Here is a 25,591-nt window from a genome sequence, read left to right as displayed (position 1 = left end):
AAAGCGTACCTGCAACTGTGAACACTGGGGAACTTTCCTCCGAGGTGGAGTCGGGATAAATGAAGTCTGTTTCCTGATTGATTCTAATCGTTTTTGCAGAGGAGTGGCACCTACAAAGTAATCTTCAGGTCTTGAGGATGCACTAGGAGTTGACTCTGGTACATTATAAGAATCCATGGTCTGTCTACATAAGAAGAAATAAAACCAGAATTCTAAGCACTAAAAAGTTAACTGATGCTCAGTTTCACTGATTCGTCTCCTCACGCTAAAGGAATCCTTTCTCTTTTTTTCTTTTCCCCTCCCTATTCCCAGTTTTAAACCAAGTCCTATATTCCTTATTGGCTATAGCCCACTTTTATGTATATCTTACAGACACCTCAAACACAGTGTATGTTCAAAACTAAATTCAACTTCTTTTCCTCCTTCAAAAAGCTAACTGATCCATTTTCAAATTCCTGTCAATTTGCTAAGTTAACTTAAATTCATGTAGTCTCCCACCTTCATTCTTTAACATACAGTCATTAAGCACATTCTACTGAGTTTTTCTTTCAAGAATCTGTCGAATCTGGTTCCAAGATGGCTGAATAGGAACAGCTCTGGTCTGCAGCTCCCACCGTGATCGACCCAGAAGACGGGTGATTTCTGCATTTCCAACTGAGGTACCTGATTCATCTCACTGGGACTGGTTGGACAGTGGGTACAGCCCATGGAGGGTGAGCCGAAGCAGGGCAGGGCATTGCCTCACCCAGGAAATGCAAGGGGTCCAGGGATTTCCCTTTCCTAGCCAAGGGAAGGCGTGACAGACTGTATCTGGAAAACCAGGACACTCCCACCCAAATATTGCGCTTTTCCTACAATATTGCGCTGGTCCTGGCAACCAGCAGACTAGGAGATTCTCTCCCGTGCCTGGCTTGGCAGGTCCCACACCCACGGAGCCTTGCTCACTGCTAGCCCAGCAGTCTGAGATTGACCTGCCAGGCAGCAGCCTGGTGGCGGAGAGGTGCATACACCATTGCTGAGGCTTGAGTAGGTAAACAAAGTGGCCAGGCAATTCAAACTGGGTGGAGCCCACCACAGCTCAGCAACGCCTACTGCCTCTATAGACTCCACCTCTGTGGACAGGGCATAGCTGAAAAAAAGGCAGCAGAAACGTCTGCAGACTTAAATGTCCCTGTCTGACAGCTCTGAAGACAGCATTCTCCCAGTATGGCGTTTGAGCGCTGAGAACAGACAGACTGCCTCCTCAAGTGGGTCCCTGACCCCTGTGTACTCTAACTGGGAGACACCTCCCAGTAGGGGCCAACTGACACCTCATACAGGCAAGTGTCCCTCTGGGATGAAGCTTCCAGAGGAAGGATCAGGCAACAATATTTGCTGTTCTGCAAAATGCTGTTCTGCAGCCTCCACTGGTGATATCCAGGCAAACAGGGTCTGGAGTGGACCTCCAGCAAACTCCAACAGACTGCAGCTGAGGAACCTGACTGGTAAAAGAAAAACTAACAAAAATAAAGGAATAGCATCTACATCAACAAAAAAGACATCCACACCAAAACCCCATCTGTAGGTCACCAACATCAAACACCAAAGGTAGATAAAACCACAAAGATGGGGAGAAACCAGAGTACAAAAGCTGATAATTCTAAAAACCAGAGCACCCCTTCTCCAAAGGATCACAGCCCCTCGCCAGCAACGGAACAAAGCTGGACGGAGAATGGCTTTGACAAGTTGACAGAAGTAGGCTTCAGAAGGTTGGTAATAACAAACTTCTCTGAGCTAAAGGAGCATGTTCTAACCCATCGCAAGGAAGCTAAAAACCTTGAAAAAAGGTTAGACGAGTGGCTAACTAGAATAAACAGTGTAGAGAAGACCTTAAATGACCTAATGGAGCTGCAAACCATGGCATAAGAACTTCATGATGCATGCACAAGCTTCAATAGCCAATTCAATCAAGTGGAAGAAAGGATATCAGTGACTGAAGATCAAATTAATGAAATAAAGCGAGAAGACAAAATTAGAGAAAAAAGAGTAAAAAGAGACAAACAAAGCCTCCAAGAAATAACGGACTATGTGAAAAGACTAAATCTACGTTTGATTGGTGTACCTGAAGGTGACGGTGAGAATGGAACCAAACTGGAAAACACTCTCTACGATATTATCCAGGAGAACTTCCCCAACCTAGCAAGGCAGGCCAACATTCAAATTCAGAAAATACACAGCAGAACACCACAAAGATACTCCTCGAGAAGAGCAACCCCAAGACACATAATTGTCAGATTCACCAAGGTTGAAATGAAGGAAAAAATGTTAAACACAGCCAGAGAGAAGGGTTGGGTTACCCACAAAGGGAAGCCCATCAGGTTAACAGCAGATCTCCTGGCAGAAACTCTACAAGCCAGAAGACAGTGGGGGCCAATATTCAACATTCTTAAAGAAAGGAATTTCAACCCAGAATTTCATATCCAGCCAAACTAAGCTTCATAAGTGAAGCAGAAATAAAATCCTTTACAGACAAGCAAATGCTGAGAGATTTTGTCACCACGAGGCCTGCCTTACAAGAGCTCCTGAAGGAAGCGCTAAACATGGAACGATCAGTACCAGCCACTGCAAAAACATGCCAAATTGTAAAGACCATCAATGCTAACAAGAAACTGCATCAACTAACGGGCAAAATAACCAGCTAACATCATAATGTCAGGATCAAATTCACACATAACAATATTAACTTGAAATGTAACTGGGCTAAATGCCCCAATTAAAAGACACAGCCTGGCAAATTGGATAAAGAGATAAGACCCATCAGTGTGCTGTATTCAGGAGACCCATCTCAAATGCAAAGACATACATAGGCTCAAACTAAAGAGATAGAGGAAGATCTACCAAGCAAATGGAAAGCAAAAAAAAGGGAGGGGTTGCAATCCTAGTCTCTGATAAAACAGACTTTAAACCAAGAAAGATCAAAAGAGACAAGGAAGGTCATTACATAATGGTAAAGGGATCAATTTAACAAGAAGAGCTAACTAACTTTAAATATATATGCACCCAATACAGAAGTACCCAGATTCATAAAGCAAGTCCTTAGAGACCTACAAAGACACTTAGAATCCCACACAATAATACTGGAAGACTTTAATACCCCAACATCAATATTAGACAGATCAATGAGACAGAAGGTTAACAAAGATATCCAGGACTTGAACTCAGTTCTGCACCAAGCGGACCTAACAGACATCTACAGAACTCTCCACCCCAAATCAACAGAATATACATTCTTCTCAGCACGTCACACTTATTCTAAAATTGACCACATAATTGGAAGTAAAGCACTCCTCAGCAAATGTAAAAGAACAGAAATCACAACAAACTGTCTCTCAGACCACAGTGCAATCAAAATTAGAACTCAGGATTAAAAAACTCATTCAAAACCACACAACTACATGGAAACTGAACAACCTGCTCCTGAATGACTACTGGTTAAATAACAAAATGAAGGCAAAAATAAAGATGTTCTTTGAAACCAATGAGAACAAAGATGCAATGTACCAGCATCTCTGGGACACATTTAAAGCAGGATGTAGAGGGAAATTTATAGCACTAAATGCCCACAAGAGAAAGCAGGAAAGATCTAAAATCAACACCCTAACATCACAATTAGAAGAACTAGAGAAGCAAGAGCAAACACATTCAAAAGCTAGCAGAAGGCAAGAAATAACTAAGAACAGAGCAGAACCGAAGGAGACAGACACACAAAAACACCGTTCCAAAAAATCAGTGAATCCAGGAGTTGGTTTTTTAAAAAGATCAACAAAATTGATAGACTGCTAGCAAGACTAAAAAAGAAGAAAAGAGAGAAGACTCAAAAAGATGCAATAAAAAATGAGAAAGGGGATATCACCACCAATCCCACAGAAATACAAACTACCATCAGAGAATACTATAAATACTTCTACGTAAATAAACTAGAAAATCTAGAAGAAATGGATAAATTCCCGGACACATACACCCTCCCAAGACTAAACCAGGGAGAAGTCAAAACTCTGAATAGACCAATAACAGGCTCTGAAATAGAGGCAATAATTAATAGCCTACCAACCAAAAAAGTCTAGGACCAAATGTATTCACAGCCAAATTCTACCAGATGTATAAAGGGGAGCTGGTACCATTCCTTCTGAAACTATTCCAATCAACAGAAAAAGAGGGAATCCTCCCTAACTCATTTTATGACACCAGCATCATCCTGATAGCAAAACCTGGCACAGGCACAACAAAAAAAAGAGAATTTTAGACCAATATCCCTGAGGAACATCAATGTGAAAATCCTCAATAAAATCCTGGCAAACTGAATCCAGCAGCACATCAAAAAGCTTATCCACCACGACCAAGTCAGCTTCACCCCTGGGATGCAAGCCTGGTTCAACATATGCAAATCAATAAATGTAATTCATCACATAAACAGAAACAACAAAAACCACATGATTATCTCAATAGATGCAAAAAAGGCATTTGACAAAATTCAACAGCCCTTCATGCTAAAAACTCTCAATAAACTAGATATTGATGGAACATATGTTAAAATAATAACAGCTATTTATGACAAACCCACAGCCAATATCATATAGAATGGGCAAAAACTGGAAGCGTTCCCTTTGAAAACCGGCACAAGACAAGGATGCCCTCTCTCACCACTCCTATTCAACATAGTGTTGGAAGTTCTGGCCAGGGCAATCAGGCAAGAGAGAGAAATAAAGGGTATTCAATTAGGAACAGAAGAAGTCAAATGACATGATTGTATATTTAGAAAATCCCATCATCTCAGCCCAAAATCTCCTTGAGCTGATAAGCAACTTCAGCAAAGTCTCAGGATACAAAATCAATGTGCAAAAATCACAAGCATTCTTATACACCAATAACAGAGAAACAGAGCAAAATCATGAGTGAACTCCCATTCACAATTGTTACGAAGAGAATAAAATACTGAGGAATCCAACTTACAAGGGATGTGAAGGACCTCTTCAAGGAGAACTACAAACCACTGCTCAACAAAACAAAAGAGGACACAAACAAATGGAAGAACATTCCATGCTCATGGACAGGAAGAATCAATATTGTGAAATGGCCATACTGCCCAAGGTAATTTATAGATTCAATGCCATCCCCATCAAGTTACCAATGACTTTCTTCACAGAATTGGAAAAAACTTTATAGTTCACATGGAAAAAAAGAGCCCACAATGCCAAGATAATCCTAAGCAAAAAGAACAAAGCTGGAGGCATCATGCCACCTCACTTCAAACTATACTACAAGGCCACAGTAACCAAAACAGCATAGTACTGGTACCAAAACAGATATATAGACCAAGGGAAAAGAACAGAGGCCTCAGAAATAACACCACACATCTACAACCATCTATATATCTGTTTTGGTACCAGTACCATGCTGTTTTGACAGTCTTTGACAAAACTGACAAAAACAAGAAATGGGAAAAAGATTCCCTGTTTAATAAATGGTGCTGGGAAAACTGGCTAGCTATACGCAGAAAGCTGAAACTGGATCCCTTCCTTATATCTTACACAAAAATTAATTCAAGATGGATTAAAGATGTAATTGTTAGACCTAAAACCATAAAAACCCTAGAAGAAAACCGAGGCAATACCAATCAGGACATAGGCATGGGCAAGGACTTCATGACTAAAACACCAAAAGCAATGGCAAAAAAAGCCAAAATAGACAAATGGGATCTAATTAAACTAAAGACCAGGCTGGGCGCAGTGGCTCATGCCTGTAATCCCAGCATTCTGGGAGGCCAAGGCAGGCGGATCACAAGGTCAGGAGCTCAAGACCAACCTTGCCAATATGGTGAAACCCCGTTTCTACTAAAAATACAAAAATTAGCCAGGCATGGTGACATGTGCCTGTAATCCCAGCCACTTGGGAGGCTGAGGCAAGAGAATCGCTGAACCCAGGGAGGTGGAGGTTGCAGGGAGCCGAAATTGTGCCACTGCACTCCAGCCTGGGTGACAGAGCAAGACTCCGTTTTGAAAAAAAAAAAAACAAAAAAAAAAAACTAAAGAGCTTCTGCACGGCAAAAGAAACTACCATCAGACTGAACAGGCAACCTACAGAATGGGAGAAAATTTTTGCAATCTACTCATCTGACAAAGGGCTAATATCCAGAATCTGCAAAGAACTTAAACAAATTTACAAGAAAAAAACAAACAACCCCATCAAAAAGTGGGCAGAGGATATGAACAGACACTTCTCAAAAGAAGACATTTATGAAGCCAAAAGACACATGAAAAAATGCTCATCATCACTGGCCATCAGAGAAATGCAAATCAAAACCACAATGAGATACCATCTTATCCCAGTTAGAATGGCGATCATTAAAACAACAGGAAACAACAGATGCTGGAGAGGATGTGGAGAAATAGGAATGCTTTTACACTGTTGGTGGGAGTGTAAATTAGTTCAACTTTTGTGGAAAACAGTGTGGTGATTCCTCAAGGATCTAGAACTAGAAATACCATTTGACCCAGCAATCCCGTTACTTGGTATATACCCAAAGGATTATAAATCATGTTATTATAAAGACACATGCACACGTATGTTTATTGCAGCACTATTCACAATAGCAAAGACTTGGAACCAACCCAAATGTCCATCAATAATAGACTGGATTAAGAAAATGTGGCATATATACACCATGGAAAGCTATGCAGCCATAAAAAAGAGTGAGTTCATGTCCTTTGCAGGGACATGGATGAAGCTGGAAACCACCATTCTCAGCATAACTATCACAAGGACAGACAACCAAACACTGCATGTTCTCACTCACAGGTGGGAACTGATCAATGAAAACACTTGGACACAGGGCAGGGAACATCACACACCAGGGCCTGTCAGGGGGTCGGGGGCTGGGGGAGGGATAGCATTAGGAGATATATCTGATGTAAATGACAAGTTGATGGCTGCAGCAAACCAACATGGCACATGTATACCTATGTAACAAACCTGCACATTGTGCACATGTACCCTAGAACTTAAAGTATAACAAAAAAATAAATTTTAAAAAAATGTTAAAAAAAAAAAAGAATCTGTCATCCCTTCACAAAGCTAATTCCTTAGCCACAACTAAGAGTTCTCCGTATCTAAGAGTAATCCATTCTTCCAGAAATAGACTTGATTTTTATCTGTGCAACAACCTTTACAGTAACAAGACAAATCCTAAACTCTTCTGCTGGGTTTAAGGTCTTTCTGATTCAGCTTCTCCTTATCTTCCTAATTCTCCTCTCCAACCTGGGACATAAACATATTCTTATCTTCATGTGGTTGCTTCTCAACTATATTCCCTACCTTAAGCATCCTTTTCCCATCTCACCTCCTTTAAGACCATGCTGGAAATTTGATCCCCTTTCAAAATAGGGTGTTTTTAACCTTTCGGTCCTGAAATACCTATGACATAGACTTTTATCTGTTATCTGTTATCAGTGGCTCATTCCTGGAAGCAGAGTATGCATGTGTGTGTATGCTATGTGAGCTCTCATCTCTAAGTCTGAAAAAATCCCTCAAGAATGTTCTACAACATCCTTGGAGATATATCAGCACACACAACTTTCCTCAATCACCCAGTCTGTACCACTCATTTTAGCCCCTGTTCATATACTTCCTTATACCATTTTTTAGTGTGTATTTCTTGTATCCCCAGTAATACTAAGCTACTGTCACTGAAACCATGCTTTATATTTCCCAATGTATGTATAATTACCCAAATACAATGCTGAGTGTCCTTTAATTGTTAAACAAGTATTGGTTCAATTAAATGGAAGTATTTCATAGAACTTTCAAATTAGGGCCAGGCATGGTAGCTCATGACTGTAATCCCAACATTTTGAGAGGCTGAAGCAGGTGGATCACTTGAGCCCAGATGTCTGAGACAAGCCTGGGCAACACTGTGAGACTCTATCTCTACAAAAAATAAAAATAACTAGCCAGGTGTGGTGGTGCAGGCCTGTGGTCCCAGCTAATCAGGAGGCTGAAGTAGGACTGCATGAGCCCAGGAGGTCAAGGCTACAGTGAGATGTGATCATGCCACTGAATTCCAGCCTGGGTGACAGAGCAAGACCCTCTCAAGAAAAAAAAAGACACACAAAATTAAAATACAATTTTCATTAAAAGGAATTATCATTTCAAAGTTATGATTAGTCTCGGCCGGGCGTAGTGGCTCACGTCTGTAATTCCAGCACTTTGGGAGGCCAAGGAAAAGTGGATCACCTGTGGTCAGAAGTTTGAGACCAGCCTGGCCAACATGGTGAAACCCTGTCTCTACTAAAAATACAAAAATTAGCTGGGTATGGTGGCACACACCTGTAGTCTCAGCTACTCAGGAGGCTGAGACAGGAGAATCTCTTGAACTTGGGAGGTGGAGGCTTCATTGAGCCGAGATCACGCCACTGTACTCCAGCCTAGGTGAGACAGAGCAAGACTCCATCTCAGCAACAACAACAACAACAAAGTTATGATTAGTCTCAACGACTACACAATTACCCCTTTGAAAAGTTTTTTATGAATAAAAAGTTATATTACTATATTTACTCATTTTATTTTATTTTATTTTTTGAGATGGAGTCTAACTGTTTTCTGGGCTGGAGTGCACCTGCACGATCCCGGCTCACTGCAACCTCTGCCTCCCAAGCTCCAGCAATACTCTTGCTTCAGCCTCCCAAGCAGCTGAGATTACAGGCGCCCACCACCACGCCTCACTGATTTTTTTTTTTTTTTTTTTTTTGTATTTTTAGTAGAGACAGGGTTTCACCACGTTGGCCAGGCTGGTCTTGAACTCCTGACCTCAGGTGATCCACCAGCCTCCCAAAGTGTTGGGATGACAGGCGTTAGCCACCGCACTCGGTCCATATTTAAATAGTATTATATTTAAAATAGTACAGGTTGAGCATCCCTTATCCAAAATGCTTAGGACCAAAAGTGTTTTTGGATTTCAGATTTTGTCAAATTTGGGAATATTTGTATCACACTGGTCAAGCATCCTTAATCCAAAAATCTGAAATCCAAAATGCTCCAGTGAACATTTCCTTCCAACATCACGTCAGTACTCAAAAAGATTCACATTATGGGACATTTCAGACTTCAGATTTTCTAATTAGGGATGCTCAACCTGTATCTTCAATTTCAATATGTTAGACTAGGATACCATTTATATCTTGCACAAAACTCCATAAATTAAACATGTAGTCCTAGCATGGATAACATAGCCAAGACCCCATCTCTCAAAAAAAAAAAGAAAAAAATTAGCCTAGCATGGTGGTAGTCCTAGCCACTTAAGAGGCTGAGGCAGGAGGACTGCTTGAGTCCAGGAGTTTAAGGCTGTAATGAGCGATGATCGCACCACTGCACTTTAGCCTGGGCAACAGAGTGAGATCCTCTCTAATTAATAAATAAATACATAAACTAAATATGTAGCATTATTTGTCCTTAAAGCTCAAATAATGTCCAGAGCAAGTTCATATACCACACAATTTATTTATTTATTTTTACAAATGTTCATATTAGCTTTATTCATAATAGCCAAAAATTGAAAATGACTCAGTGGGTGAATGATTAAATAAACTGTGGTACATCTACACCATGTAATAGTACTCTGCAATGAAAAGAAACAAATTATTGATACATGCAACAACTTGGATGTTAAAGCCAATCCAAAAAGGTCATATATAAAATTTCATACATTTAACATTTTTTAAATGACAAATTAAAGGAATGAAGAACAGATGAATGGCTGACAGAGATTAGGGAAAGGGAAGAGGGTGGGAGGGACATAAATGTGACTATAAAAAGGCAACACAAGAATTCCTTGTGGTGATGGAACTGTATCTTCACTGTGGTGAATACAGGACTCTACATTAGACACCACACAATTTAAATAGCAGCTACTCTAAAGCATCCTAGCTTTACATGCACATTGAATTACCTATTTCAAAGGGAATTTTAATCAGTACTACTTACACAGAATGTTTCCTTCAAATTTGTTACTTGGTGCAATAATTGCTAACACTTATTGAGCATTCATCACGTTTCAGGTACTCTTCTAAGCCCTTTATATTTTCTCATTTAATCTTCAAACAACCCCATGAAGTAGATCATGCTCCCAGCTGACAAACAGGAAATCAGACAAGTTAAGTAACTTACCAAAGTCAGCCAGTTAGAGTGGAAGAGTTAGGATTTGAATCCAGACAGTCTAACTCTGCAATGAGTGCACTTAGCTACTTCTTTCACGTTGCCTTTTAAACAGGGATCAATTATGAGGCAATATAAGCCCTGCTGAATTTGACTCCTTAAAAGAGAAATGCTATGAATTCCAAAAAGATTTTAAAGTCTACGTGACTTTAAAAAGTCTAGCAATAAATGAGATGAGAAAAACACTATCAGCACTAAGAGGGATGGTTTTGAAAAAATATGTCCGTTGAGTATTTAATGTTAAAGTAAAATAAAATAGCCCAATCTATGAATTAAAGATTAGCAAATGAGTTATATTTACTTTACCTTCTCATCTCACACTCAAGAATGTGTAATTTTGCCCAGCACAACAATCAAGATGTTATAAATATACCTTGAATCAATATATTACTGTCCCAATACTCTTCCTTCCAATCAGAAGCAAAAAGGTCCTCTTACTTGTATCTCCCCTGGACACCATCTCCTTTGTGTACTTCAATTTTTTTTTTTTTTTTGAGACAGGGTCTCACTCTGTTGTCCAGGCTGGAGTGCAGTGGCCCGATACCAGTGCAGCCTCAACCTCCTGGGCTCAAGCGATCCTCCTACCTCAGCCTCTTGAGTAGCTGGGACTACAGGCATGCACTGCCACACCAGGCTGTACTTCACTTCTCTATTATCTTTAATCACTCCTATACAGGATCCTTTTCTTTCATTGCCAAGTATATTCTAGTATTTCTAACATTAAAAATTTGTGTTTAAATCCAATTCCTCTCATTCCTTCTGAGACCAATCTCCTGGAAATGTGGTCTACACCTATTGCCTCCAGTTACTAATAAATACTTTACTAGAAATCTTCAGCAATCTCTTTTTTCCATCTATCACTATAAAGAAACTGCACTTTTGAAGATCATTATTTTTGCCAAAACCATGGCCAAATACTTTGTTCATTAAGTTTGTTCATCCTTCCTCCTCTAAACTTTCTGGGACCTTGTTTCCTGACACTCCATTTTTTAGGGGCTTTTCTCCTCCTTACTTTTTATAGTTCCAATTTCTTTACTGATTCTTTTTTCCCCTCATGTTCCAATAATAGGTGGTCCCAGACTCTGAAAATCATTCATTCTACATAGGAAAATAATCATTCTCTATGACTCCTAAATCTCTACCTTCAGACCATTACAGCTGCAACCCAGTCCTGCATTTCCAACTTCCTATAAGATGTTAAACTTTCATGTTGTCAGACTCATTAAGTTCAAAACTAATCATCACTTCACATCTCATTCAATCTTTCTTTGCCAACTACTGTACTCTGTTTTGCTCAGTAATAATTCCATTCTTCTGTTTTCTTTCCCCACTAAAAAAATACTTTCATCATCTTTTACTCTTCCTTCAACATCACCTTTACATCTAAAAAGTTAACTTTGTTACTTTGTTAACTTTATCATCAAATTCTGACATATTTCTTTTTTTTTTTTTTTTAAGACAGAGTCTCACTCTGTCTCCCAGGCTGCAGTGCAGTGGTGCGATCTTGGCTCACTGCAACCTCCAACTCCCAGGTTCAAGTGATTCTCCTGCCTCAGACTCCAAGTAGCTGGGACTACAGGCGTGCACCACCATGCCTGGCTAATTTTTGTATTTTTTGGTAGAGATGGGGTTTCACCATGTTAGCCAGGCTGGTCTTGAACTCCTGACCTCAGATGATCTGCCTGCCTTGGCCTCCCAAAGCGCTGGGATTACAGGCACAAGCCACCACACCTGGCCTCTGACATATTTCTTAAAAAGATATACACTTGTCCTCTTAGATGTGGGCTTCACTCTCATTCTCAGTTATAGCTACTTATCTTGTTCCCAATCTTAGCCCCTTTCCCTAATCCATCATGTCTTTCATTGTCACCACTTTTATCATTACCTTGCTTGAGATCCCATAACAGTTCCCATACAGCTATATGAAGTCGAATCAGAATTCCTGTCTGGTTTTCAAGGCACTACTGTATTTGATCTTATTATCTGATCCTATCCAGGTTCATTTTCTACTACTTCAGTTCTTACCCGAAGTAGCCTTTCCAAAATCCAACATTCTGCATACACTTCCTCTAAGGTTTTGTATACAACATTGGGGGATGAGGGGAGGTGGGAGTGAAGAAAGTTCCAGTAGACAATTCTTTAAAAGGTTAAATCACAGCCGTATAGCCACACATGCACCCCCTAGTCTAGACAGATGATCTCTCTACTATTCTCCCTGCCTTTTTATTCACCTTATCGACAATTAAAAATACTTCTCTACTCCCGTTTGTCTGAGCAAATCTTATCCATTTTCCATGTGCCATCTCCTCAGAAGTTTTCCAGAGCTTGGCAGAGCTAGTTCTCTTGACAATTCCACTTGCAGTTGTAGTTCACAGCACACAAGTAAAGCTTTGTTGTTTCTCTTGTGGTTAGTCCGTGAAGGGGGTCTGACTTGATCACTTTTCTACATTGCCACCAATACCTAAATCCAACCGCCCTAACGCCAATACTTAGTCGGGTATTATGCACGTAGTGCTTAAACACACCTCAACACACAAGTATTGTGAAGATAATGACCACACAGCAGGGCAAATACAAAGTTAAAGCAGGTCCGGAACCAATACAAAGCATTTTTACCAATAAAATGCCGTGATGACGCTGTCACCCATTCCGGATTCACCAATCATTCTTCAAAAGTCCGGCTCCAAAACTATGTCGAGACTGAAATCCCCTGAAGAAAAAAAGAAAGAAAGAAAAAAAAAAACCCGCCAAAATGACAGCTAAGAGAGAGGCCAGACTAACCCCTGGCCCTCCCAAATTCCCTCTCGCTCCACCACAAGTGGGTTCACAAGAGACACAAACGCACCCAGGAAGACCTCCACTCCCTCAGACGCGGGGCGGGCCCTGCGACTTCACTCTGGGAGGGACATTTCCGCTCACCCAGCTCTGCGACCCTCGCTCCTGCCGAGTCAGCTTCTGCTGGCGAAGGGGGAAGGGCAAAAGGACAGTGCGTCCCAACCCGTCCCTCTTCAGCTGAGCCTGCCAGAGACCAGCCCAGCTCTGAAATCACGCCGCTGTGAAAAGGCAATTCGGTCCTCCGCCGCCTCTTCAGTTTAAAATCGTTTCCCGACTCGCTCTGCGGCTCCACGCAGGAAGCCTCCTTAGCGCCTCGCCGATTCCGTATCAGTGAAGCAACTAAAATTGCCATTTTAACTGAGGGCAAGGCCGAGCCACTTAACCGCTATCGTCAACCTTTCCAACCGTGCTCGGTTGCTCGTCCGTTTCCCTACTGGTGGGAAGCTTTCTCTCAAATTTCCGCCCGTCGTAAGCATGGCGGCGGCACCTCACCACTGATTCGTTGAATTCCTTCCCCGTAATCTTGGGCACTAGAGGGCGGAGTTGAAGGGCGCTTGGACCCCCACGGCGATCTGTGTTTGGGTTCGGACTCTGGGAGGATTTTGGCTTTGCTCGCCTTCCTCTTTCAGAAGACTCGAGATCGGCCAGCAGGTCTGCGAGATTTGAAACGCGACTGTTACTCCTTGTTTTCCGGTTCTGGCCGCAGGAGCCTCTCGGGAAGCGTGGAAAGAAGGGTAGGGCGTATGCCTAGTGACCGCCTCTGGTTGTCGGGCTCGCGGCTGGCGCCGCTACGTGGAGTCGCTCTCTCTTCGTCACTTTTGGTTGCAGACTTGTTGAGTAGAAGTGCAGACTGATGCTTTAAGACTCGGGGAAAGGTCTTTCCCTTATCTCCACCCCATCAAGCACCCCAGAGACCTTGGAGATTTGTCTTGTTTCTAGACACGTGTACTCGAATGTTGTGCGGAGGACTTAAATATTCGAGAAGAGAGTGGGAACTCCTGGAATTTTAAGAGATTTCTGTGTATTTCCAAAGCTTTTAACTACCGGCAGCGTGGGATTCGTGATTGTTTTTCGCCATCGTGTGGCTCCAACATGTCCTTCCCTTCTTGGTTAAGTCAGCTGTACAGGGGTTTATCCAGACCCATCCGAAGGACCACCCAACCGATCTGGGGTTCTCTCTACAGAAGTCTGGTGCAGAGTTCACAGAGGAGAAATCCAGGTGAAAATAGCGAAGAGATCTGTCCTGTGAACAGTACTTCAACCTGTTATCTACGACCAGAGAGCTTTTATTCCATATTTTCCCCCATTCTTAACTGGATAGCCTTATGTGTAGAAGCAGATCATTCACTCTTTTCATTCATTATAAGGCAGATTTTTTCCCTGAGTTTTTAGAAAGACCACAAAAAGGTAACCACGTAATATATAGAATACTCTGCTTTTGGTTGATACCTTAAAAAATCCTTTTTCGGCCAGGCGCAGTGGCTCACGCCTGTAATCCCAGCACTTTGGGAGGCCGAGGCGGGCGGATCATGAGGTCAGGAGATCGAGACCATCCTGGCTAACACAGTGAAACCCGTCTCTACTAATAATACCAAAAAAAAAAAAAAAAAAAACCATTAGCCGGGCGTGGTGGCAGGCGCCTGTAGTCCCAGCTACTGGGGAGGCAGAGGCAGGAGAATGGCGTGAACCCGGGAGGCGGAGCTTGCAGTGAACTGAGATCGCGCCACTGCACTCCAGCCTGGGCGACAAAGCGAGACTCCGTCTCAAAAAAAAGGAAAAAAAAAATCATTTTTCACAGAATATAATAGTGTTTTCTAGTGTACAAGTGGCTGTTAAACAGTAGATTCATATTAAAACTAAATAGTTCGTGCACCATCCATTTCTACAGTTTCTAAAATCCTATTTCATTTGGGGAAGAAATGTGCAGTATTAAGAATTGGGTAATTAGGATTTTAGGTAAATGCAAATACTAGAAGATCAAAAAAATTTTGATTTCCTAACACAAGACAGAAATTTACGGTTATTCACTTGGCTTTTGACACATTTGCAGGTAAATTTACTAGTGAATGACCTGTTTCCCTGACATACCTTAGATGTATTTTGAGAATTTTTATTGTTAAGCAACCTGCAAGTGATGTATTTTTAATCTTGCCTTTTAAAGTTTCTTTTCTTTTTTTAAAAAAAAAAAACAGAATTCAGTAGCTTTGCTGTCCGGACCAACACATGTGGAGAGTTGCGTTCGTCTCACTTAGGCCAAGAAGTCACCTTGTGTGGATGGATTCAGTACCGAAGGTAAGTTGAGGAAGACAGTCTAAGAATGCATGGTGGTGGTTTTCCCAGGGCAATTCTAAACCTTTACTAATTTACAACCAGTCCGAAGAATAAAACGTTTTGCAACTCCTGCAGGTTTAAGAATTTACTGAATTTTCAACTTTGTTTTGAAAGGCCCAAGTGTCATTCTCAGTAGGTACCAGTAACATCTGTTGAAGGGTATAACAATGAAGCTTGATCCACCAAATGGACTGAAATGATACTGGGCTCACTAAGACTGAAGAGTTCCTATGACCAGTAATTAAAAATGGGCCAGCCTCCTATAAACCAGCTGTTAAATTCCAATAGCATGGGGGAGAAAGCTCGTTTTATTCCATTTAGGTAGAGAACAAGCCCAGAAACAGTGATTCTTTAAGATCAGAGCCCATTTTTTGTTGTTGTTCATCTCTCTATTCCAGAACATTCCTGAATAGTACATTAATTCACATGGAAGAGATCCAAAATACATAGGTTATATGACCTTCTTTTTTTTTTTTTTTTTTTTGAGATGGAGTCTAGCTCTGTCGCCCAGGCTGGAGTGCAGTGGCCGGATCTCAGCTCACTGCAAGCTCCGCCTCCCGGGTTTACGCCATTCTCCTGCCTCAGCCTCCCGAGTAGCTGGGACTACAGGCGCCCGCCACCTCGCCCGGCTAGTTTTTTGTATTTTTTAGTAGAGACGGGGTTTCACCGTGTTAGCCAGGATGGTCTCGATCTCCTGACCTCGTGATCCGCCCGTCTCGGCCTCCCAAAGTGCTGGGATTACAGGCTTGAGCCACCGCGCCCGGCCAATGACCTTCTTAAAGAATATGTCCCAGCCTGGCGCCTAAGCCTGTAATCCCAGCACTTTGGGAGGCCGAGGCGGGCGGATCACGGGGTTAGGAGTTCGAGACCAGCCCGGCCAACATGATGAAACCCCATCTCTACTAAAAACACAAAAAAATTAGCCAGGCGGGGTGGCGCACGTCTGTAATCCTAGCTACTCAGGAGGCTGAGGCAGGAGAATTGCTTGAACCCAGGAAGCAGAGGTTGCAGTGAGCTGAGATCGTGCCACTGCACTCCAGCCTGGGCGACAGAACAAGACTCCGTCTCAGGTTGAAAAAAAAAAAAAAAAAAAAGGAGTTTGTCCCAAGTAGGTGGATAGTTTTCCCGTAAGTGTAGTGACTTTGTTTCCTGAACCCAAATCTGAAGAGGGTTTCTGTACCTGTTTCTGGTGCTGAGGACACTATGAGAAATAGAGGTTGGCATTTCTAGGACCTTTTAATGATTCATAGAGGTATTAAATTAGTAGTTGGAACTCTTCCAGAAAATTTTAGATTGTATCTTTTTTTAGAAAAAGACTTTATATTGCCGTATTTCAAAAATGATCCATCAGATGTTTCCATTATGCTAAAATATTATCTTTGGATTTTACTATGTGCAAAGTTTCCAAATTTAATAAAATTTTCTTATAAGGGCTTAAGCCAATAAAAATTTTTTTAATTGTTCATCTATAATAATTTTTCATTAATAAGCCATCTGTATAAGATTAATTTTCAGATAAGTAAACAATAAAAATTGAAACTGAAATAAAAAATATTTTTTCATCAATGAGCTACATAGATAACTGTATGAATGTAAAGAAAATACATAATTATCATACAAAAGAAACATGAAAAATTGTAATTATCATAAAAAAGAAACATGAAAAATTGCATGGATTTTTGTTTCTTATTTTGTCTGCTTAAACTTTGGACTTAGAGATTTTATCTTAAAATGTTCCTTTTTCTTCCCCCTCCCATTAATCAGGCAAAACACATTCTTGGTCCTAAGAGATTTCCATGGGCTTGTTCAAGTTGTCATTCCCCAGGATGAGGTAATAGAAAATTTCCTGTTATTATCTAAAAGCCTCTTTGATGCTGTGGCTAGGGTAAGCTAAGTAGTTAGATGAATTTTTAAATTCAGAAGTTTATTGTTAATGAAAACTGAAAAATATCATAAGCAATGTTAAGACATGGCAAAAAGACCAGTGACCCAGTAGAATTATGAACCTAGGATATGAACAAAAACTTTAGAGGAAAAAAATATATAAATGGCTTGTAGACATAATGATATGCCCAGCCTCACTCATAGGTAGAGAAATGTGAATTAAAACTGCATGTAATTGTCATTTTTAACACATTAGATTGACAACACACTGTGTTTGGGAAAGCAGGTGCTCAATTCCTGGAGGGAATACAAATTGGCACTAGCTGAAGGGGGAGCAATTTGGCAATATCAAAACTATAAATGCATATATCCTTTGAGCCATTAATTTCACTTCTGGTAAATTATCTTATATCTAGACTTATACAGATACAAAATGGCATATGTACAAGGATATTCATTTCAGGATTCTTTTTAATAGAAAAAATTGGGAACCACCCAGATGTCCTCCAATGAGAGACTGGCTTAAAAAATAATGTATATTCTTACAATAAGATAGTCTGCTCAGCCATACAAAAAAGAATGAAGAAGTTCTATTCTAATAGCAAAAAAAAATCCAAGGAATACTGTTAAGTGAAGAACCGGTATTCTTGAGTACACAGAAGAGCAGCTATTAAACTCCAGCACTCTAGTGCTGTCTTCTGTATAAAAACCAGGGGAAGGAGGCAGAATATACACTCAGTTTGTGTGTGTGTGTGTGTGTGTGTGTGTGTGTGTGTGTATTTGCTTGTATATATGTTATGAAATGTCTCTGGAAGGATACCTAAGTATCTGGTAACACTGGGTGCTACTGGGGGAAGGAACTGAGGGCCTTGAAAACAAGGATGGGGGGAAACTTTTCACTGTATCTTTTTGTACCCTTTGAATTTGAAGCCATGTGAAGGTACTAACTGCTCAAAAAGTATTTAATTTAATTACCATTGAAATTAGATACAATATGACAGGGTGATATTATGAAAAAACAATTTTTTTAGTTAAAAAATTCAAGGCCGGGGTGGTGGCTCACACCTGTAATCTCAGCGCTCTGGGAGGCCGAGGCCAGCAGATTGAGTATAGGAGTTGAGACCAGCCTGGGCAACAGAGTAAAACCTCATCTCTACTAAAAATACAAAAAATTGGCCCGACGCGGTGGCTCATGCCTGTAATCCCAGCACTTTTGGGAGGCTGAGGCAGGTGTATGTCAAAGTCAGGAGTCCAAGACCAGCCTGACCAACATGGTGAAACCCTGTCTCTACTAAAAATACAAAAATTTAGCCAGGTGTGGTCGTGGACGCCTGTAACCCCAGCTACTCAGGAGGCTGAGGCAGGAGAATTACTTGAACCCAGGAGGCAGAGGTTGCAGTGGGCCAAGATTGCGGCCACTCTACTCCAGCGTGGGCGACAAAGCAAGACTCCATCTCAAAAACAATAATAATAATACAAAAAATTAGCTGGGCATGGTGGCGTGTGCCTATAATCCCAGCTACTTGGGAGGCTGAATTGGGAGAATCTCCTGAGCCCAGGAGGTTGAGGCTGAAGTGAGCCAAAATCACACCACTGCACTCCAGCCTCAGCAACCAGAGTGATACCCTGTGTCCAAAAAAAAAAAAAAATTAAAATTAAAGAATTAGATAAAATGGCCGGGCGCGGTGGCTCAAGCCTGTAATCCCAGCACTTTGGGAGGCCGAGGCGGGTGGATCGCGAGGTCAGGAGATCGAGACCATCCGGGCTAACATGGTGAAACCCCGTCTCTACTAAAAATACAAAAAACTAGCCGGGCGTGGTGGCGGGCGCCTGTAGTCCCAGCTACTCGGAGGCTGAGGCAGGAGAATGGCGTGAACCTGGGAGGCGGAGCTTGCAGTGAGCCGAGATCGCGCCACTGCACTCCAGCCTGGGTGACACAGCGCGAGACTCCGTCTCAAAAAAAAAAAAAAAAAAAAAAAAAAGAATTAGATAAAATAAGGAACTTCTATCACACTTACTGGGCAAAGTTGGTTTCTATTGTAATTTTTACTAATGCTTGTATGCCTAAGAAAAATATTAATTATTCAGCTCTTAAGTTTTGAAATAAATAAAGAGCAGTGAATTATCTTTTAGGGATCAACATCCAGAGATGAGTATAGCTAACCCTGGAGAACTCCTCTGACTTTGACTCATTATTGCTTTGGATTTCACTGTCCCTAAGACTAACCCTGGAGACAATTGCTTTTCAAGTATCTGGGACTTGTTTACACTAATAATAGTCACTCTTATCCTTATTTTCCTTTAAGGAAAGTTTTTTTAAAGCTCTTAACTAGTAGCTTTACTTGCTGTATTATATAGAGTCAAAATGGGGATGCAATTTTTACTAAATTTGGTAATAAAGTCATTAAGGAGCAGTCCCAGCCTGTATGGTAATTAAGCTGTGACTATTAACGTTTTTAAAACCATAGACTTACAATTACTGAAGATTCCTGTAAGTTCATTTGTTTCTCAGAACTCTTTTCCCCCTTGTTCTGTAGTCGGCAGCCTCTGTGAGGAAGATTTTATGTGAAGCCCCTGTGGAATCTGTGGTGCAAGTGTCTGGTACAGTCATTTCCCGTCCTGCAGGACAGGAGAATCCAGTAAGTAGTTTCGAAGATAACTGTGTAATTTTTGTTGTATGCATTTGCACTGTCTGTGTACGCATTCTGGCAACACATGACTGGACGTTAGGCACTAAAGTTGAATAAATTCTACAAATGAACTGACAAATTTCAAAATCTTGACTATAAACACACACATCTATGTAAATATGCATGCTAAGTCTTGCTCTGTCGCCAGACTGGAGTACAGTGGCACAGTCTCGGCTCACTGCAACCTCTGCCTCCTGGGTTCAAGCGATTCTCCTGCCTCAGCCTCCCCAGTAGCTGGGACTACAGGTGCGTGCCACCATGCCCAGCTAATTTTTGTATTTTTAGTAAAGAGAGGCTTTCACCATGTTGGCCAGGATGGTCTCCATCTCTTGACCTCATGATCTGCCCATCTCAGCCTCCCAAAGTGCCAGGATTACAGGCATGAGCCATCATGCCCCACCCTTTTTTTCTTTGGAGACAGGGGTCTTGCAGTATTGCCCAGGCTGCTCTTGAACTCCTGGGCTTAAGTGATCCTCCTGTCTCAGCCTCCCAAGTATCAAACTGCAAGGATATGCCATGACATTTGTTGATGTCTGAACACATCAGCCACAGATATGCATAAGAATGTCAAAATCATGCACAGACACGTATGCTTTATACTATACACTATACACTAGAAGGACTTTGCACATTTTCCATATGTAAATAAATGCATATGTTCTACAAATGTGTATTTTGTATATATCCTAATGAGTAATTTTTAAAACACTTCCTTTCTCACTCTCCAAGAAAATGCCAACAGGTGAGATTGAAATCAAAGTTAAAACAGCTGAACTTCTGAATGCCTGCAAGAAGCTGCCCTTTGAAATTAAGGACTTCATGAAGGTACCATCCTCTGTTATTAATAAAATAGAGTATCTAGAAAATGTTGATGACTAGACAAGTATTTTCAGAGTTTTTTTAAAGAAAACTTGAACTTGTACAAAATTAAACATTTTATTGTAGACACATCATGAAGTGTTCACTTAGTTGTACAACCTCTTGACAAACTGTTCTGAAATAGTGACAGTTCAATAAACTGTTGCAGTCCCTAAATACCTAGACTGTTTTTTCCGACAGATTAAAATGTGATTCTCTCTTTAAAACTTGAGGTGTTATATTATTCAGGTTTTTTGTTGCTATTGTTTAACATTTGAAAGGAAATTATGTCTAGCTTAGAAATGGCCAAATGGGACAGGGGATCCTGTACCTATTAAGTGATAAAATGTGTGCTTAGAGCAACTCTTGACTTCCCAAGCATATAAATATAAGTAGGATTACTATAATTTAGAGTGTTCTTTGTCAAAGTTTAAGGGGTTGATGGAGCTACTTTTTAGTCAAGTAGGCAAATTCCAGTCAGTGAAGAGTGATATTAATAATAATGAATAGTAAAAAAATGTAAAATCTGCACTACTGACAAACTTAGAAGTTGTAGGAATTAACAGCATACAGTGGGCTACTTGATGATAGAAACTAAAGACAGAGCTAAAGTTTTTGAAAATTCAAACTCTATTTCTAAAGATAATACCTTTCTAATATTGAAAAATATTTAAATATAAAAACCTTTCAATTTCTTTAGAAAACAGAGGCTCTTCGGTTGCAGTATCGCTACTTAGATTTGCGTAGTTTCCAAATGCAATATAACCTGCGACTGAGGTCCCAGATGGTCATGAAGATGCGGGAATATCTCTGCAATCTGCATGGTAAGAGAAATGCCTGGACGCTCTTTGGAGCTTTTTAGCATCTCTTCTATTTTATTCAGCAGTTTTGTTGTATATTTTCCTTAGCATCAGGTCAGATGTTGCCAGAAGTCTGGAATTCACTCAATGTGTTATATAGTTTTTGAAGAAAAGTTAACATTATTTTAAAGATGATAGTGGCTATTACATTGATTAATGTATGATAGTATTTCCCATCATTATCAAAGGCAGGACAGCCCTTTGGCTTTTTCTATAATATTTCTTTTCTTTTTTTCTTTTGAGACAGAGTTTTGCTCTGTCTAAAGGGCAGTGGCATGACCACAACTCACTGCAACCTCAACCTTTTAGGCTCAAGTGATCCTCCCGCCACACCTTCCCAAGTAGCTAGGACCACAGACAAGCATCACCATACCCAGCCAATTTTTTTTTTTTTTTTTTTTTTTGAGACGGAGTCTTGGTCTGTCACCCAGGCTGGAGTGCAGTCGCATGGTCTCGGCTCACTGCAAGCTCCGCCTCCCAGGTTCACGCCATTCTCCTGCCTCAGCCTCCCAAGTAGCTGGGACTACAGGCACCTGCCACCATGCCTGGCTAATTTTTTATATTTTTAGTAGAGATGGGGTTTCACCGTGTTAGCCAGGAGGGTCTCCATCTCCTGTCCCTCGTGATCCACCTCCCAAAGTGCTGGAATTACAGGTGTGAGCCACCGCACCCGGCCTCCAGCCAACTTTTAAAAATTTTTTGTAGAGACAGGATCTCATTATGTTGCCCAGGCTGGTCTCAAACTTCTGAGTTTAAGCAATCCTCCCACTAGCCATCCCAAAGTGCTGAGATTACAGGCATGAATCACGATACCCAGCCAGTTTTCTTAATTCTTTATCATGTGCATACATCATTTATTGGGAGCTCAAAATGTCATGTGAATTAAACTAGACATCTCATTCAGTCCTGGACTTTTTCTGCTACATTTGTATTATTTCTACACTAATAGAACATTTTAAAAATCAGAATAGTTCAGTAGACAAGAATCCATTAAATATTTAGAATTATTTTATGTGGACAGTATGCTTTATGAACAGAATAGTATTTATGAAAATCTTCAGCTTCCTTCTTAGATTTGTAGAAACCAGCACCAGTAGACTTGGTAGCTTATTTCAGCTAAAATTCTTAATTAAAGGGAAGCCTCAGATTTGTTGTACTATATTGTGGACATCATATATGACAAATTTCACATTCCTATCTACTAAGTGATAATGTTTCTCTCTTTTTAGGGTTTGTGGATATAGAAACCCCTACATTGTTTAAGAGGACCCCAGGGGTATGTATATTCCTTCAATCAGTCTATTAAATATGTCCTATTAGTTATAAAGCTAGACCACTTTGCCTTTATATTCACTTGGTCCACTTTTATTTTATTTACTGCCTCAGGATGGTCATATTAACTAGGTTTTTCTGAAGAATTGAGAAAATTATTTGGGTATTTTGAGTCAGAATCATTTTATTCCACGTAAGTATTCTTTCCTTTGAATTTTTTTGTTTGTTTGTTTTTTGGTTTGTTTTGGGGTTTGTTTTTTTGGTTTTTTTTTTTGAGACAGAGTCTCACTCCATCATCCAGGCTGGAGTGCAGTGGCATGATCTCAGCTCACTGCAACCTCTGCCTACTGGATTCAAGCGATTCTCATGGCTCAGCCTCCTGAGTAGCTGGGATTACAGGCAGGCACCACCATGCCCGGCTAACTTTTGTGTTTTTAGTAGAGACAGAGTTTCACCATGTTAGCCAGGCTGGTCTCAAACACCTGACCTGAAATGATCCACCCACCTCGGCCTCCCAAAGTGCTGGGTTTACAGGTGTGAGCCACCTTGCCCGGTCTTGTTTGAGGTTTAAAGATGTAAATCATTAACAAATTGTTTGTTTGTTTGTTTGTTTTAAGACAGAGTCTCGTTCTGTCAGCATTCTGTCAGGCCGGGCGCAGTGGCTCACGCCTGTAATCCCAGCACTTTGGGAGGCTGAGGCGGGAGGATCACGAGGTCAGGAGATCGAGACCACCCTGGCTAACACGGTGAAACCCCGTCTCGACTAAAAAATACAAAAAATTAGCCGGGTGTGGTGGCGGGCGCCTGTAGTCCCAGCTACTCAGGAGGCTGAGGCAGGAGAATGGCGTGAACCCAGGAGGCGGAGCTTGCAGTGAGCCGAGACTGTGCCTCTGCACTCCAGTCTGGGTGACAGAGCAAGACTCCGTCCCCCCTCCCCCCAAAAAAAGCATTCTGTCACTTGAATCCGCCTACTAGATTCAAGCGATTCTCCTGCCTCAGCCTCCAAGGAGCTGGGACTACAGGTGTGTGCCACCATGCCCTGTTAATTTTTGTATTTTTTCTTTTTTTTTTTTTTTAGACAGAGTCTCGCTCTGTTGCCCAGGCTGGAGCGCAGTGGCGCGATCTCAGCTCACTGCAAGCTGTGCCTCCCAGGTTCATGCCATTCTCTTGCCTCAGCCTCCTGTGTAGCTGGGACTACAGGTGCCCACCACCATGCCCGGCTAATTTTTTGTATTTTTTAGTAGAGATGGGGTTTCACCATGTTAGCCAGGATGGTTTCAATCTCCTGACCTCATGATCCATCCGCCTCGGCCTCCCAAAATGCTGAGATTACAGGCATGAGCCATCGTGCCTGGCCAATTTTTGTATTTTTTTAGTAGAGACAGGGTTTCGCCATGTTGGCCAGGCTGGTCTCAAAATCCTGACCTCAGGTGATCCACCTGCCTCGGCCTCCCAAAGTGCTGGGATTACAGGTGTGTGCCACCACGCCCAGCCAATGAATTGGTTCTTTAAGAACAAATCTCGGCCGGGCGCGGTGGCTCAAGCCTGTAATCCCAGCACTTTGGGAGGCCGAGACGGGCGGATCACGAGGTCAGGAGATCGAGACCATCCTGGCTAACACAGTGAAACCTCGTCTCTACTAAAAATACAAAAAATTAGCCGGGCGTGGTGGCGGCGCCTGTAGTCCCAGCTACTCGGGAGGCTGAGGCAGGAGAATGGCGTAAACCCGGGAGGCGGAGCTTGCAGTGAGCCGAGATCGCGCCACTGCACTCCAGCCTGGGCGACAGAGCGAGACTCCGCCTCAAAAAAAAAAAAAAAAAAAAAAAAGAACAAATCTCTTGGCCAGACGCAGTGGCTCATACATGTAGTCTTAGTACTTTGGGAGGCTGAAGCAAGAAGGATGACTTGATTCTAGGAGTCCAAGACCAGCTTGGGCAACAAGACCCTTTCTCTTTAAAGAAAAAAAAAAAATGGAAGAGGAAAAAAAATTACAGAATAAGTCTCTCATATATTAAAAATTGACATTTTTCGGCCAGGCGCAGTGGCTCACACCTATAATCTCAGCACTCTGGGAGGCCGAGGCGGGCAGATCCTGAGGTCAGGAATTAGAGACCAGCCTGGCCAACCATGGCCAACATGGTGAAACCTCGTCTCTACTAAAAGTACAAAAATTAGGCCGGGCACTGTGGCTCATGCCTGTAATCCCAGTACTTTGGGAGGCTGAAGTGGGTGGATCACCTGAGATCAGGAGTTCAAGACCTGCCTGACCAACATGGTGAAACCCCGTCTCTACTGAAAGTACAAAAAAAAATTTAGCCAGGCGTGGTGGCAGGCACCTGTAGTCCCAAATACTTAGGAGGCCGAGATAGGAGAATCGCTTGAACCCAGGAAGTGGAGGTTGCAATGAGCCAAGATCATGCCATTGCACTCCAGCCTGGGAGACAGAGTGAGACAACAATTCAAAAAAAAAAAAGCCAGGTGCAGTGGCAGGAACCTGTAATCCCAGCTACTCGAGAGGCCGAGGCAGGAGAATCACTTGAATCCAGAAGGCGGAGTTTGCAGTGAGCCCAGATTGTACCACTGCACTCCAACCTAGGTGACAGAGCAAGACTCTCT

General features: G+C 41.7%; 2 protein-coding genes across 13 annotated transcripts in view; one reads left to right on the top strand and one right to left on the bottom strand.

Annotated features, from left to right (window-relative positions):
* The window catches only part of CENPL (centromere protein L), a 73,307-nt gene that overhangs the window by 14,391 nt on the left and 33,325 nt on the right, over positions 1-25,591 (bottom strand). For 5 of the 11 annotated variants that reach the window (XM_031658483.1, XM_031658485.1, XM_031658481.1 and 2 more), the window contains one exon: positions 10-184. In XM_031658483.1, coding sequence (XP_031514343.1) covers positions 10-177 — 168 coding nt within the window. In that variant the 5' untranslated portion in view covers positions 178-184. Of the gene's footprint in view, positions 1-9; positions 185-12,770; positions 12,956-13,090; positions 13,593-25,591 lie in introns of those variants that run through there. The other 6 variants (XM_031658488.1, XM_031658491.1, XM_031658489.1 and 3 more) reach the window with 6 other exon arrangements.
* Positions 13,626-25,591, top strand: part of DARS2 (aspartyl-tRNA synthetase 2, mitochondrial) — a 34,665-nt gene continuing 22,699 nt past the window's right edge. Inside the window, exons 1-7 of one of the 2 annotated variants that reach the window (XM_031658453.1) lie at positions 13,626-14,299; positions 15,273-15,372; positions 17,176-17,242; positions 19,833-19,934; positions 20,715-20,810; positions 21,544-21,667; positions 22,933-22,979. In XM_031658453.1, coding sequence (XP_031514313.1) covers positions 14,173-14,299; positions 15,273-15,372; positions 17,176-17,242; positions 19,833-19,934; positions 20,715-20,810; positions 21,544-21,667; positions 22,933-22,979 — 663 coding nt within the window. In that variant the 5' untranslated portion in view covers positions 13,626-14,172. The remainder of the gene's footprint in view (positions 14,300-15,272; positions 15,373-17,175; positions 17,243-19,832; positions 19,935-20,714; positions 20,811-21,543; positions 21,668-22,932; positions 22,980-25,591) is intronic. The other variant, XM_031658454.1, reaches the window with a different exon arrangement.

Source organism: Papio anubis, chromosome 1 (assembly GCF_008728515.1).
Source record: "Papio anubis isolate 15944 chromosome 1, Panubis1.0, whole genome shotgun sequence".
In the NCBI taxonomy this organism is placed as follows: Eukaryota; Metazoa; Chordata; class Mammalia; order Primates; family Cercopithecidae; genus Papio; species Papio anubis.
Note: the sequence above shows the minus strand (reverse complement) of the source record. Positions and strands in the feature narration are given on the sequence as shown.